We start from the raw sequence: 17,461 nt of genomic DNA on the forward strand, positions 1-17,461 counted from the left end.
CATCCATTCCAAATTTAGTATATGTCTAATTTCCATGCATAAAAGTAGTTCTCCTGGGAAAATGCCATTTTAATAAGCTAACTTTCAATTTTTGCATACTTTATCCTATGGGTTCAATTCACAGCTGGTACAACAATATTTTTACATTGTGTAAACCCCAACATCACAATATGTCTCAATGCATCCTCTATTTCCTTCCAAACTGCAAGGATTAAACTCTGTGCCATTAAGCATTCCTTTATTGAACAATGGAACCTTGTTAATAGGTTGAGCACCACACATGGCAAAGCTCAATGCTATGTTTCACACCTTTACTGCTGTGTGCTATAAGTAGTGCCAAGGAGTCCATCTGCTTTCAATTGCACAAATGCAGTTGACTGTGCTATGCATCTTTATGCAGAACTTCTTAACTACAATATCTGAACTTACTGCCAGTTCAGACATTTTTTTGTTAGCTTGACCTTTGCAGACATGACTGGTGAGGAAGAGAATGCTGCTAAATTTAGAGCACAGAGGTAAGGAGTTGAGGAGTCCAGGATATTTATGGCACTCCTTGTGAAACATTACAGCCGTCGGTTGCTGCAATGTAAGGCTAAGACTTGGAGTAGCTTAGCCAAGGCTGTCTACAGTGTAACTGGAATTCCATACACTGGGTAACAGTCTTTCCCACTATAGTGACCCTAAGAAGGGCAAGCAGGACATCCTAAATCAATGAGAGGCTAAATTTTGGACTTCAAACACCCCTCAGTTGTATAAGTATACTGACCCATCACCTGTCTATGATATGACATTAATGATCCAGCCAGTAAATGCAGGTACTCATTATGCATCATTTATATTTCTTTGCTTTTTGCACTGACCAGCTACAGGGGAGATAGCTACAAACCTTGAGGCACACCAGGAAAGATTAACTCGCCTCAGAAAAGCATGAGGTAAGTATGGCTCTGGTCCAAATTCAAGCCAGAAATTTATTTTCATTCCCTCAAGCAATAGCATCTTGAGAAGGCATACCTCAACCTTCCTCTCAAGCATGCACACCTTCCACAATAACTCTTGTTGCTTGCATTAGGCAATGTGGACAGCAGCTTAACTGTATGTGGGTTCAATAACCAGAAGCAGCAATTACTTTTATTACTGGATAAATATTTATAAAATATTAACAGCAATACTATGACAGGAAGAAGCAAATTATGGTAACTGCAATTACTTCATTGGAATGTGTATTTCCTGTCCATCTTGGGAAAAAAAGGCCTGTCTTTGTTATATCATAACAGTGAGATTTGTCTGTTGTATGACACATAAATACATTTCCATCATATATGGATGTGACAAAGGTGCACAATAGTAAATTATCATAATTGCTTATGTATTGACAAACAAAGTTTATTGAAAAAATACTGTACTGTGACGTACCATGTCTTTAACTATCACCTTTTGTCTTCCTTTATGCTTTCTCTCTCTTTTTTATTATTTTTTTATTGGAGGGGTTTATAATTTATTAACAATCTGCATTTTTCATACATTACTGCTGAAAAATAAATGACCAGCAGCACAGAGAGGTAGACCAATCACTGCAGCTCTGCCTGCCATACATCCACAGATGGGAGCACAGACACCCAGCACTTTGGGGTCACAACCTGTCAGTGCTGCATCCACAACTCCTGGCCTACCTGCTCCACCTGCATCAGGTAGTTGTGCCCTGGCTGTTGTTGCAGTGATACCCTCTGGGAGCAGTAGAAAGGGATGTGATGATTTTGTTATCTAGCTGGAGATGTTAGGGCTGATAGAGGATATCATGCAGATGGGCCTTGGATCACATATCAGCAGGGTTGAAAAGGTCCTGTATTGGATTGCAAAGATGATGCCACATCCAGCACTGATCCAGTGAGCTGCTGCAGGAGACAGTGATGACAGTTCTGTGAGTGAGGACTAGATTCTCACTGCTCACAAGCTGGATGTGGGTATACCTCTGATGTCCCCTACCTATATCCCTATCATGGTGTCCCCAACCTTTTTTATCCATCACCATCCCTGTCTGATGGGTATGTCCTGTATGTCTGTGCATGCTTCTTAACCTACCCTACCTACCTTACCTGATTATTCCTAAGAACCCTTTCCAACATTCCTCTATCTCTCAAAAACATTTAAAAAATGGGCACCTGTTCCACCCAACAAATTATGCCCCATAAATTGATCTCCACTTTACCTATGTGCCATCTTGAGTCTCATGATTTGGTCTAGTTGGCCGTACAGCATTATTCTGTTGTTGTCTACCATGACTGGTATGGTGACTCTTCAAAGTCGTGAAATTGCGTGTACAATTGTACATTTATATTGTGAAGAAGTGGATAGCAATGATGCCCTGCCATGACCCTCCTGCAAATTCCTGTATTATTTACCATGTTTCCTTCCACATTTTCACCACTGTCCTAAATACCTCTTTTTCACACATTTAATCTAGTCAAAAAATAAATTCCTGCACAACACCTATGGCCAGAAATAGCCCATGGAAAAGCTTTCACTTTATGTCCTTGGAATTTGTGCAGAGGTTGGTAGACAGCAGCAATGCTGAGTGACAATGAATGCCGTTTAACTTCTTACTGCAAAAGATGAATATTTCAGTTTAATCTGCAGTGGACTGGTTACTTTCACACAAATGTACTTAAATCCCCTGTGTTATGCTAATACAGAGTAAATGCAGTCTAAAGGCAGCACTGTGAAACAGTTACTGTAACAGTTCTTAGGCTGCTGAATGTAATAAAGTAGAAGTTCCTGTGTTTGTAGACTGATATTTTTCCATAGTGTAATAGGTTTATTTACAGCTGTAGGTCAATGTATTAATCATGACATTTCATATTCCTGTCATACACTTAATTGCAAACATCTGTATTTCTCTCCATATACATCATTTCACTAACATACCATTTGAGTAGTGCAGCAAGACATCATTTGCAAAAGCACTGCAGCTCCAACAGGGAGATTTATTAAGCCAACCTCATCCTGTTAATGTATTTATGTTCATTGCACTGTCCTACCCATTATTTCTCCCTGTAACAAGTACTTTATTGTACAGAGCATGACAGATTGTTGTTGTTGTCTTTCGGCTTTTCCCGGTTAGGGGCCGCCACAGCAGAACTCCGGTCCACTAATGATTGGCAGTAGATTTTCACGAACGCCGAGGTGCCAGCTTGACGTTCAACCTTCAACGAAGGCAGGCCCATTTACGCATTTCTTTCAAATGCCCACACAACCTCGGGCATGACAGATTAATGATGATAATTTAATAAATCAGAGTAACACAGCTTAAAGATGTTCCTACATGTTCTACAAAACATATTGCTGCTATTCCTCTCGGTGGATTTGAATCTGGTAATAGCCGTCTGTCAGACAAATGTGTCAAACAGTAGTGTTTTACAGACAATAGATATGACACACTCAAAGGGATAGGAGAGTGCTGTAATCCCTTCAAGGTTGTTTTATATGACATGATTGATGTATATATATATATATATATATATATATATATATATATATACATATATATATATATATATATATATGTATACGTATATATATATATATATATATATATATATATATATATATATATATATATATATATATATAGAGCGAGAGAGAGAGAGAGAGAGATTTATGTGGCATCCATGATTGTTATAAATCTCTCTGTCATCTGTTGTGACATGGGTTAGAAAATAAATATGATGCAGATGTTTATTATGTCATTCATTGTTCACAGGCAATACCTATTCCCAAGATAATTATGCTCTGTATTGCATGTCTTTATCAGGGCATTTCTTTATTATTACAATCATTTTTGTCACACTATACATCTTAATGATAGATAAGTTATTCCATAAAAGTTTCTTACTGTATAGCATGCTGCCAGACCATCAGACACTGTGACTGGTCCTCTGTTGCAACACTTTCTTGGGTGCTACTTCTGTTGAATTACTGTTATGTTACTGTTCCCTGCAAATTCATCTGATCATGCCCAGTATAATGATTTGGAGATGTTTGCAAATCAGAAATGGAAAACTTGAAATCATGACATGTCATCCGATCTGTGTTGTCATTTGTCTCTTATGTATGCTGTGTGTTACTAAATTACCATTCAGCATTTACATAACTATACAACAATTTCTTGAATATTACATGTTCATAGGTGATAAACCCCCTTTCCTATGGATGACACTGACATTTGTTTACAAAAACATGCCCATATCTGATGTACCTGACATTACAGATGTGAGGTCCATTTGTTCTCATGCGTACATACTGAAGTGGAGAATACAGCACTGATGTCATTTTGCACACTTAAATTGCCAGTATATGCATCTCATAACTGCAGTATATGGATTCATCCCATAATGCGTCTTGTGTCCTTGCTGTTATACTAACTCAGCATCTTATTAACATGTATATGGCATTTTCTCTACCCTCTGTAACATTGTAGCTTTATATCCCTTTCACACCCTTTTTTAGCATGTACATTTTTATTTATGTGCCTGACTCTGGTGTCGTCATTGACACTGATTATCATTGTATCAGTATTGCAGGATTTATGTCAGACATGCTACTTTGATACTTCAGCATATTTTCCTACAATATATGCGTACACTTTACCATTTCTCCTTCCATATTAAATAATTATGCGTTATAAAACACGTATTCACGCATTTCATTTCCCCTTCTTCAGTATTCTTTCATTGTCCATGCCATTCATTTTTCTGAGCTATAACACATGCTCATATCTGAGATTTGCCTATAGGTAAGCCATTTTGTTTTCATCCTATGCTTATGCTTGCAAGCTCCTTTCCAAGGCCATGGACACTATTACTGGCCATGAAAATGTGCGTACAAATGTGTAGGTGCAATGATCAGCATGCATATATGAGTAACACTGCTGCTCATCACTTACATGATTGCTAATGAATCCCAGCACGTCTCACTTTACGCAGCAACTCTAAGACTTCTGGAGTGGTGATGTCACACTACTGCAGTGGCTACTGGTCTTCTTCTTCTTGTGTTCAGGGTCATAATGAAAAGGTAACATTGCTGTCACATTTAAAGTCTGTGTGGCACCACAAGCATTAATACATATTTATGGGAGAAGACAAATATCTCTTACTGAGTACAGCATTTATGAAGTAGGGATATATTTTTAATGACCGGATTTAGTCTGATACGGTACAATACAGTACAGTTAATAATTTTAAAAATAAAGCATTTATATTCCTGGTCACACACAGTCCTGTGATTTTCCAAAGCAGTGTCATTTGTTTTCTTCTTCAACATGACTTTCAATGTTTTGGCTTTTGGGGAATTTTCAGGAAACCGACTATTAATAAGTAGATTACTGCAGGAGAATAACATGAAAAAAATGTAATAAACTGACAAATTCCTGATTACACTGAAAAGACAAATGTTAAATTAAAATGCATCAGAAACATAGCTTCTTTCATAGTCTTTGACATGCAAAACACCATAAATCAAATGAAAGTAAGGGAAGCTGACTGTAGAGTGACTGTGAACTATTATTACAAAGACAAGCAAACAAGAATTTTACTTGTATGCACATGTGCTTAATGCCATATGTGGGCACACATGCACCCATAATTTTCTTTACACCGGGTATAAATGCAGAAATCATTATCATATTGTGTCCATCATAGTTCCGATGGTTTTGAATGCCAATCCCAAACAAAGATATTCTAGTATCAGGATTGAGTAATCAGAGTCTTCAGTAACATCAAGCTATCCCATTCATCATACTTTGGTTTTACAGGCTGTAGCATTTAATTCATAAGTATAAAAAGCTCCATTGTAGTTTAGCAATCTTTAAAAAAAGTAAGTCAAATGTAACAATGTTATTGACATCTGTATTAATTTTAGATCAGTTATGGCTCCACACTGCCACTTCTGGGAGATAAGTATCAGTTTCCTTCATTTCTTCGTACTATAAGTAACCTGACAGTGGAAGCCATTGGTATTGGTCGCCTGATGGAACATTTTGGTTGGTCGTGGATAGGTATCATTGCATCTGATAATGATAGTGGGCAACAAGGTGCCCTTGATCAGATAAAAGAAGTCACTAAAAGAGGCTTTTGCGTAGCTTTTTTGGAAACACTACCCACCTACAATTCAAAGAGCAGATTGCGTCATATTGTTGAAAGGATCAAATCATCACCTGTTAAGGTAATAACTGTTTATTCTACACAGCAATACCTAATACCATTAATGGAGGAAGTTATCTTTCAGAACATCACTGACAGAGTCTGGATTGCTACAACTCAATGGGGTAACTCTAATATATTTCAGTACAAGGGCATCTGGAAGACATTAAATGGCACACTAGGGCTGGCAAAGTACAGCCCTGAAATTCCTGGCTTCCAGGATTTTGTGTATAATCTAAATCCATTAAACTCACCTGGTGATTCTTTTCTTACCTTGTTTTGGGAGATGTTCTTTGACTGCAAGTGGCCAAACAGACAAAATATCTCAGTATCAGGTTTTGACACAGTTACTGGAGCAATATTTTGTACTGGTGCAGAAAACCTTAAGGCACTAAATGCTTCCATGTATGACCTGTATAACTTCCGTGATGCTATTAATGCTTATAATGCAGTCTATGCACTGGCATATGCAGTGCACAGTTTGCTGCTATGTGACACCAGGGGTCAGCTATTAAAAAATGGAACATGTCCTGACATTGGAAACATTCTACCATGGCAGGCAAGTGATAATTTCTATAACTAACAGTATGAAAAATTAGGAAAACTAGCATTTGTATATTATGTAATATGGAACATAATTTAGGTACTATATTGAAAATAACATACATATCCAAAGTTTTATTTGAAATAAAAGTAGAAAGAAATTGCACATCAAATCAAAGCACAGAACAGAACATGTTTAGACACGAACCCTCATGCACACACACACACACACACACACACACACACACACACACACACACACGTGCACACACACACACACACACACACACACACACACACACACACACACACAGAGACACACCCACACGCACACACTCTTTCTCTCAATACCTTGCATGTATATACACACAAGTTCACAAGTATCCTCTTTCACACTGACATTCACAGAAGTTTACTTTATAAATATGTTTTAGCTCACTATAATCAGTTATTTTATTTTTCTGAAGTGTTATGTCTACAAATTCACTTAATAAAGATTTGCTACAGGAAAATAAGAATACTTTTGTATTTTATACAAGGAGTTTTTATATATTCTTCTTTTTTGGCCAGCACTCTGAAGGATATAGAAACATATAAATTACATTTGATACAAGGTATAGGTTAACTCTTACTGACTATGTAAGTAATTGATTGTTTCCATATAATGTCAGGCTTTAGTTTCTTAACTTCAAATAGGAATGCCGTATGTCTCTAATATGATTATGGGGCAGATTCTAAGAGAGTTGCTGTCAGTGTAATTGGCTTACTTTAGGGTAAGACCTCTCTATAAACAGGCTTACATTGGGAGCCAGATTCCAAAAGACCTGCTCTCAGTGTAAATGGTCATTTACACTGAGAGCAAGTCTTTTGGAATCAAGCCCCAGATGTTAACCTCAACTTTTTTTTCTGTTGCATAAAAAATAATCATTATATTCCCCTAGGTTTCTTGAGTTTTATATAATGAATTCTGTACCTCAGTTGCGCTTATAAATAGATGTCAGCAAAACTATCCTACATGCCTCTCATGACTTGTGGCTCCAAACATCGGTAATATAGTCTGTGCCATGTGTGATTTTAAGAAATAGAAACTTAATATAGTCCTATCCAAATCCTCCATGTTTTAAACACATTCCAGGAAATGTTTGTGTGTCTTCCTAGGGAAACACTGAAACGTGTGATGCATGAAAATCCACGACACGTAAATATGGCAAATGCATAATCAGTGTAATAGTATTTTCAAATACTTTCATGATTGACAACAATGTTTATTTTATTCATATCTGCAACTTAGGTAAAGTAGGCATAACAGATTTTGTCCTGTGTGAGCATTTCTGTATTGCACTTTTGATTTTCCCAGTGTTTTTGTATCCACATCAGTGAAGAAATCCTTCATTGGTTATTACAGACCTAGCTGCTCACATACTGTTATCTCCACAGCAGTATTAATTTATTTATTTTCTTGATCAGATTAGCCACACTAGGTGTTTGGTTTATTTTTGGGGAGTACTTGTGATGACATTCATACTGGCACTGGCACTGGGGAAATTCCCTTACTGTTCAGATGGTGCTGCAGTCATGCTGTTAGAGATACGAGAGATTCTTTGGCAAGCTCTACAGTTTTGAATGTAGATATGTCTGTGGAAGAAATTATCTTGACTCAAGGAGGGTTCACTAAAGCTACATTAAAACAAATGGCCAATGTTTTAGTTTACAAGTCAGTATTTCAGTCTCATTGTGGGCTGAGGTTATGGAAGGATCTGATGCTGAGAATCTGAAGCTTGTTGTCAAGGTGCCTGATATAGATAACAACAGTGTATCCTCATCATCATGCCATCAGGAAGAAAAAGGCAGAAATAATTGCAGTGACATTCAATATAAGGGACTGACCAGAAGTAAAAGTGTATGCTGGTGCCTGCTGGTACAGTAAATCACCTTTATACACTACAGTGAAGCTGAAGTTATGAAATATTTGTGAAGTGAAGGATTCAGTGTGGAATGTCTAACATAGGTCGTATCACAGCATGATGGAACAACTAGTCCCCAATGTAAGGAGAAACAAGAGGAGCAGGAGAGTCATCTGAAGAAGACATGTGGAAATGGGAATGAAAAAGAGATTTAATATGGTGTAATATTTATGCAAAGGAGAAAGCAAAACTAATCAATGCAAAAAGAGCAGCACCAAAGATATTTGAAGAGAAATACAGGCAAAGACACCCAGATATGTTAAATTTTACAATTCAAAAAAATAAGAAAACAAAGAAGAAAAGTAGAAAAGAGGACTAGTAATGGAGAAGTTAAAGAAATAGAAACTAAAGTTATGGATTACCTGCAAAGTGAAGGCTTTACTGTAGAAGATGTAACTCAGTTAACAACACAACAGGATAGTGCAATGGGCACCCAAATTAAGGAGAAACCAGTGGAGCAGAAAGCATCTAATCAGTTGACATACGAAAATATTTTGGAGCCTCCCACAGGAAATTAGTACAGAGGTTCAGTTGGAGCTATGCATCAAGGAAAACAACAGGAAACTGTGGCAACTCTGACATGGTCAATAGCCTGGAGTGAAAGGCCAGTGAGTTCCCATATGAAAGATAAATGGATAACACACAGTGAAACTGAAGAGAAAGTGGCACAAGAAAAAGCTCTGGAACTCTCTATAGATTGCCCGCATGAAATGGCAGCCAAAGAATGTGCCCTCAGTTTATAAGAAAATGATCTAAGTGAAGAGTTACTTGATTTAATAGAGATGGATAGACATATTAAGATCAATGAAAGAAATAGACTGCAGAAGGTCAATAAAACCCAAAAAATTAAAAGTTTGAAAAAACAAATGAACACAGTAATTAGGACTGTCCATAGAGATTCATAAAATATAGCAGAAGTAAATAGGATACATTACTGTGCAGCCAAATTAACAGATATGAAGTCTTACCCAAGAACACAGGGTAGTAAGGGAAATGATGAGGAGAAATCAAATGCCATCATGGAAGTATCAAATAGAGAAAAGTATAAAGTAATTAAAACAAGAAGTGTCACTGTTAGAAGAGTATAGAAGAGGCAACAGATCAACAAAACTACTCAGAAAGAAGTGATAAAAGCGATGCGAAGTATTATAATGGATCAGCATTTATCATGCACTATCACAAATAATAAATTAAAAATATCAACACAGGCAGAACAACTTAGGAGATACACAGATAAATATATAGGAAAAGTACAACATAAGCAATTTATTGATGGCCCAAAAAAGTTTTATAGAGAATTAGGAAACTAGGTAAAAGGAATTGAAAGATCTCCTAAAAAAGAAGAAATAGATACATTTTGGATAAGTATTTGTGAAGATCATGTTGAACATAACAAAGATGCTAAACTGATAGAAGAAGTAAAAGAAAGAATAAGGAGTTCAAATGTACAGAATATGAAATGGGATAAAGTAGCTGCCAGAGAGATTGAAACAAAGTTAAGAAAACCCTCTAATTGTAAAAACCCCAGGCCCAGATGCAGTACCTAACTTCTGGCTAAAAGTATTAACGTCTTTTCATGAAGATTTAGCCATGAGTAAGAACTATTTATGTACGCACCCAAAACACCAACCTGGCTAACAACAGGAAAAACAATGCTCCTACTTAAGAGTGAACCTGCAAGCTACTGTAAAAATTATAGACCAATAACATGCATTCCAACAACATATAAACTATACACTGGAACTGATGCCAACAGAGTTTATAGTCATTTAGAAGAAAACTCAATTATGGCAATAGAGCAAAAGGGCAATAAAAGAAATTCATATGGAACAAAGGATCACTTGTTAAATAAAGTCATAGTGGAGGACTGTAAAATGGGGGAAAAATCTAAGTATGGCATGAATACACTACAAAAAAGCATTTGACAGTATCCCACATTCATGGATAAAAGATTGCTTAAAAATAAATAAGATACGCCCTACACTGATAAACTACATCACAATGACTACTTTGCAGTTAAGCCATGATAAAGGAGAAATTGTAATTCTAGGGGATAAAATCCACAGAGTGATATTCCAAGGTGACTCTTTGTCACCGCTGCTCTTTTGCCTTGCCCTTAACCCATTAAGCTCTTTGCTTAACAGATTAGGTCATGGCTATAATTTGGCTCTCAGAAAACAACAAAATATAAAGACGTATCATCTTCTCTTTGTCGATGACTTAAAACTGTATAGCTCATCAGATGAGGAACTCAAAGCACAACTGCAAGTTGTCAAAACTTTTTCAGATGATATAAGAATATCATTTGATCTTGGTAAATGTGCAAAAATTAACCTTTAAAGCAGGAAAGCTGCAGCACCAACAAAGCATCAGCTTGGGACAAGAATGTGATATAAAAGAACTTGAGCAAGATGGGGTATATAAATATTTTTTGAACTGATGAATGATCAACAAGAAAATATGAAAAAAGGAGAATAAAACTCAGTAACAAATATTTTACAAGACTTAAATTAATCCTGAAAACAGTGCTGTCATCTTGGAACAAAGTTCAAGCTATAAACCAGTTTGTTCTTCTTGTCCTAACTTACAGTTTCAAAGTGATTGACCGCCCCAAAAGTTGTTGGCTAGATTAGACAGGAAAACAAGAACGATGCTTCATGCAAAAATCAGTGCATACCAAGATTATATATTTGCCATTCTGAAGGAGGTATGGGCCTCCTTAAAACTGATTACATGTATAGATCTGCAATTGTGGGACTGCATACATATCTGCTGACCTCACAAGACCCAAACATGGTGAAAATTTTGAGACATGAGAAGAATAAATCTAAGATGACTTCCCTTCTTAGTCCAGCAGAAGCATATCGGTGTCGAGCAGGAATGGAAATCAAACCAGAAGTAGATAAAAATCAGGCAGCAACTGAATGTGCCAAAAAACAAAAGAAAGAATATAAGGTGAAGGATTATATGAGAAGGCAAGAAATGTGGAAAATGCATAAATATAGTTGTAAGTATAGAAAGCTCTTGGAACAACCTCATGTTGATCAGGATCGAATGCAGGAATGGTTAAGGAGAGGCATATTCAAACCAAAAGGTTGATATTGGTGGCCAAAGATAGTGGACTATATACATGTTGGTTTACAAAGTTTATTGAACATGTGGGAGAAACAAACAACTGTAGGTTTTGTAAAACAGAATTGGAAACAGTTGTACACCTTGTTGCTGGTTGTGACATACTAATGGCAGAAGAACTTATACTGAAAAGCATAATAATGTGGCAAGACTGTTGCACTGGGGATTGTGCAAATATTATAATACTGAAGTAGCTGAAAAACACTGGAAACATGAGCCACAAAGCATCATACAAAACACTGCAGTCTACATCATGGGATCACCCATTATAAACTGTTCAAAAGATAGATGTGAAAAAAACAGATATAGTGGTCCATGAAAAGAAGACTAAAGGTAGCACTGATCATTGAAATCGCTACACCCAGTGACTGCAGTGTCTTGCATATAGAGACACACAAAGCCATAAAATATCAGGATTTTGCAGGCAGAAATGAGAGTGATGTGGAAGAAAGATACAAAGACAGTTCCAATAGTAGTAGGAGCAATGGGTCTTATAAAAACAGAGTCTACACTCATATTAAGATATGTTACCGATACATGTAACTACGTACGAATTGGAGAAGGAGTCATTACTGGGTACATTGTGTGTGCTGCGAAGAGCACTTCTGGCTGACATCAAAGATTGAACAATACTAATTTCATTAACTTTAATCATACTTTGACTTAGGAATGGGGTCCATTCCCGTCATGCTATTAAAACCCCAAAAGATTTGGAGAAATTAAAAAAGAGCAAATACAGCTGTTTCTATAGACCAGGAAATTTCTCGGCTGCAAGAAAGCTATTGTTCTTCCTGACAGGCATTTGTTGTGCTACAAAGTTGTTTTTCCTTTAGCTTTTGTGGCACATGAAGCTCAGGCTCAAATTCATATACCTAAAGTACCTTACTATGACCTGGGTTTGAAGCTGCACTGGACTATGTTGATTGATTGGCTATAATATCAGCTTATAAAAAGCAGCAGCCATAGTGTGATTTTTATTTTTTGGAATTATCAGCAATAAAAGGAAGTTGATTTAAGTTTTTTAAAGGCTGAGACCATCACTAAAGGTACCATTCTTATGAGACTGTTCAGTGTATTAGGGGGAAAAAAACTCAAAATTATGACTAGTGGTTAGGAAATATCTGTTTTTTTTTAATCCTAAATTGTGCTATATGCTGAATGTAATGACTATTAAAGAATGAAGAGCATGAGGGTCAGAGACTATATAGATATATTTACAACAGTGCTATGTATTTGGTAAAAGAATATCCTGATAGAATATGTACTTCATGTAAGGAAAAACGCCATTTCATTTGGGAAACAAGTAGGTATATGTTAACTCTTACTGACTCTGTAAGTATCTACACAAGGTGTGGAGTCGGAACACAGTTATGGTTATATTACCATATTAATAGGCCATACGATTTCACCAAGAATGTTTTTGCTTTAAAATAAGAAGATGCTTATTCAATTTTCTAATGATTTTTATGGTACTACTTTTGATCTAGAAAGGAAAAATTCAAATAGGCATAACCAAAATGGTACTGACCTTAGTATTTATTATAATACCTAGGGTTCTGGTCATTTATTTGTCCAGGAGATAATTGTGTAAACAAAGATGATTCAGGTAAATTGAAGGAGTGAAGAAAATTGGACTTCATTTGTCCACTGGGAAACAGTTGCTAATAGGAAAACAAAACAAGATGCTTTGGAGACATGCACTCTTTAAATGTAAATAGTTGGAAGGCAAAGCTCTGAAAATTAGCACTTATTGATTGGTAAAATATCAAGCTTGTGGACTTGTTTGTCTCTAAGATATTATTATTTTCTGCCTCTGAAAAGCAGAGTTTAGAAGTAATGGAAGGTAGATTTTTATATTTCTCCTTTTGAAACTGAGATAATTTTTGGGATTTTAATGTAGTACAAAAATGCCAGTGGATAGTTTATTCAAATCATGAGGCATTGAGTATGAAGGACATTTAGTAAATATAGAGCATATAAAAAGGGGCAGTTTTTTCTATAGTAAATATATTAAGTATTTTAAATTCAGTACAGAAATGATTCCTTTACTTCTGTTTCTCTTCCATCTTGATTTTGCTCAGCAGATGTAAACAACATTTCTATGCAGTACTGCCAGTACTGTATGACTCAACACATAATACATATCAGGTGAACAAGTGAAAGCTTATTATATAGTGTGAGGAATGTTACTGATATAGTTCATCTCACGTGACTTGCATAGCTGCACTTGCATACATAACAAAATCATCCACAAAGGTTCATAATGATTTAGGACAGTAATACATGAAAATATATGGATTAATACAATACACATGACCTTTCAAGTCTTAAGCTTCACCTTAACCAGGCTACACAGCAATCTAGTACAAATTCATCTTAACCAGGCTACACAGCAATCTAGTACAGCCTCATCCTAACCAGGTTACACAGCAATCTAGTACAGCCTCATCTTAACCAGGGTGCACAGCAATCTAGTACAGAATCATCTTAACCAGGCTACACAGCAATCTAGTGCAGCCTCATGTTGACCAGGCTACACAGCAATCTAGTACAAATTCATCTTAACCAGGCTACACAGCAATCTAGTACAGATTCATCTTAACCAGGCTACACAGCAGTCTAGTACAGATTTATTTTAACCAGGCTGCACAGCAATCTAGTACATTATACATCTTTTCTTGCATTATTGTTAGCGTAGCAATAACCTCGACATTATTTTAGAACATCATAAGGCCGGCTATAGTAGCAATAATTGTATTCAAACTTTCAAATACTTTGTATGTTGATTATTAAATGAGATAAGCATGTTGCTTTGCTATGGAGACTTTTATTTTTCTCATATTCAGCTTTTCAGCATTATCAGGAACGTCCATTTTATGAATACAGCAGGCCAGGAAGTGTTTTTTGACACTGAAGGAGACATGCCTACTCAGTATATCATTCAAAATTGGCAGTTCTTCTTGAATGGTACAATAAAGACTACAAATGTAGGCATTTTCAAATTCTGGGTCACCAAGGATCAACAAATCAGACTTGATCATTCAACAGCCATTGTGTGGACTGGTGGTACAGTGGAGGTCAGTGCATTGCTTCCTTATGAAACATCAAACAGTTTCTGTTTTTTGTGCTTAGAGTAAATGTTTTCTGCAACTGTGTTTATAGCACATTTCTTTGCTTTTGCTTGCTAATTAATGTAAATGGTTCAGTACATCTCTTCAAACAATTACTTTTCCCTTCCATTGAAATTAATGACACCCCAGACTCCTACTCCCCCTTAAAACTATCAAGAAACCTTTTTCAGCTGATACTATCCTTCCTCATCAGGATATATACAGAAATGTCTCAGATGAGGAAAGAGAAATAAAATGGTAAAAGTGCATCTATAAGTTTTATATACATTTTTTGGCAGTTCCATTTCCCTGTATGACCATCAAGCCTCTACAGGACCATTTATACCTCCTGACCCCAGCCATCCTGGGAGACTAGTAGGGAGAGGCAAGAGTTGGGGTCATAGATGTCAAGCCGTGCTTATTAGACTTTTTGTATGCTCCTAATTCACCCATGATGGGTGAACCCCACAGTTCAGTACCCTGTATGTCCAGTTTAAGATAAATGTCTGCTTCCATGCACATCATGACTGACCACATTCCCCAGAGTCCCTAGTTACAAGCATAGCTCTCAACCTTCCATCACCAAAATGAGGAACACTCACCTTCATAATGTGGAACAAATGGGCAAAATGTGGAACAGATACTTATGGCTAACTAACAACTTCAACTAGGAAGGTCATTGGATGGTTAAAATATGCTGGTTTTACTTATAAAGAAGATCATTTAATGAATGAATATGATTAATTTCTATTTACCATGGATTTCACTTAAAAAATTCCTAACACTGAATGTGTGACAGACTATTTCAATGTGGAACTTTGAGGAACTTCGAGGGACATGAACTTTTTAAGACCCCAAATGAGGTACGTTCCGTGTAATGAGGTACATTTGAGAGGTATGGTTACAAATGTTGTGATCCTTGGCCTTCACTAAGAGAAGTACTTATATTGTACATCTGCCATCATCCCCACTTTGAAATGGTTTAAGTATCATAAGCTGCCTCATCCATTCCTCCCCAGCTAGTTCTTCTCACATCCACTCATTTTAACATTTCTCCTACCAAAGCATTTAGACCGTAAACATTATTGGCTTAGGTTGTTAAGCAGGTTCCATGAGAAGTTTCCAATTTGCTCTTTCTACCCCTGTGGGAACCTTGCCTATTTTTGCAACTTGTCACTAGTCAATGACCTGTCTGCCTAACTGAAGTAAACTTACTACATTGAATTAAAATGATAAATGGAAATAACATCTCTATCCCATCTGTTTGTGTTTTTAAACTTAATATTTCAGGAAAAAAAGAAACATTTGCATTATATTTTGAGTTCTTTTATTTAGGTTATTCATTTTATAATTCATTCATATATTAAGTGGTTTGTATGTGTTATTTATTGTTTGCATATTTAGGCTATTCATTTTATAATTCATTCCTATATTAAGTGGTTTGTATGTGTTATTTATTCTTTACGCACTTCAGTGAAATTTATTTTAAAATTACAGTTACAACACCCTACACTTCGAGTTTTATATTTATCCTGTCATTATAAAATACAACTAAACATATGTGAGTGACCTTTCAGAAATAATAAAATAGTGACTTTGATACTTGAGCAGTTTGAAGAATTGCGCAATGAGGCATAAATGACATAATTTCTTACGAAATGTACAATGACATAGTGCTACCACTGTGCAGTTCATAATGACGCCGTTCTCATTAGTGCTATACAATAAGATAAAGGGATGCATTCTTTCATAAGCAGTTTAAGCCACAAAGCAGAGAAGAATGGAAATGAGCATTCTGTTGTAATATAGACATTCCTGACCAGATTTAGTACTAGATGGGTGTATGTAGCATTGCAGTTTGGCGGTATGCCATAATTAATTGTAAGCAAAAAACAACTGTGTGGGTCCAGTAAGGGAGTGGCTGCCCTATTGTTCAATAATCATTTTACAGTGGTGTAACCTACTGTGCCTCTCAGAACATGAATTTATTTTCATTTAAAACTTGTTTACCTGGGTAGAGCACTGATCACATGACATCGATTTCACTGTCAACCTAGGAATACAAAGAAAGTCAGTATTACATGTAGTGTAAGGAGCTCAGTGATTACAATCTGAAACTATGAAAAAGACTAACCCGTTAAGTGCATCTGTAGAGTGAGGCCCAACCTTAACAATTGCAAAGCACCACTGCTTAAGCTGTTAAGACTGGATATCATGCTAAGCAATAAAACATGTCAGTAGCAGCCAACAAACGACAGTGGCAGAATTAAAAGCAGATTTCTTTCTGCCTGTTGTCTGCACCAGTATCTGTCCTTATCTTTCTTTCCCTAACAGAGGACAACATGTTAAGATATGCTTTTGACAACTCTCACTAAGTGCTTTATGGATTAGAAAGCTGGCAAAAGACTCTGGCTTTTTTTGACTGTAACAAGTAGGATGTGGAGCATATGAAGCTCCATGTAACACAGAGAATTATGATTGGATCTTTGACTGTTACCTTCCATTTTGTGTTCTTGAC

General features: G+C 36.4%; 1 protein-coding gene across 1 annotated transcript in view; it reads left to right on the forward strand.

The window, feature by feature from the left end:
* The window catches only part of LOC122814108 (extracellular calcium-sensing receptor-like), a 172,321-nt gene that overhangs the window by 61,333 nt on the left and 93,527 nt on the right, over nucleotides 1-17,461 (forward strand). Inside the window, exon 3 of the mRNA XM_044086723.1 lies at nucleotides 5,914-6,753. Coding sequence (XP_043942658.1) covers nucleotides 5,914-6,753 — 840 coding nt within the window. The remainder of the gene's footprint in view (nucleotides 1-5,913; nucleotides 6,754-17,461) is intronic.

Source organism: Protopterus annectens, chromosome 10.part0 (genome assembly GCF_019279795.1).
Source record: "Protopterus annectens isolate FY-2018-M chromosome 10.part0, PAN1.0, whole genome shotgun sequence".
Classification (NCBI taxonomy): domain Eukaryota; kingdom Metazoa; phylum Chordata; order Ceratodontiformes; family Protopteridae; genus Protopterus; species Protopterus annectens.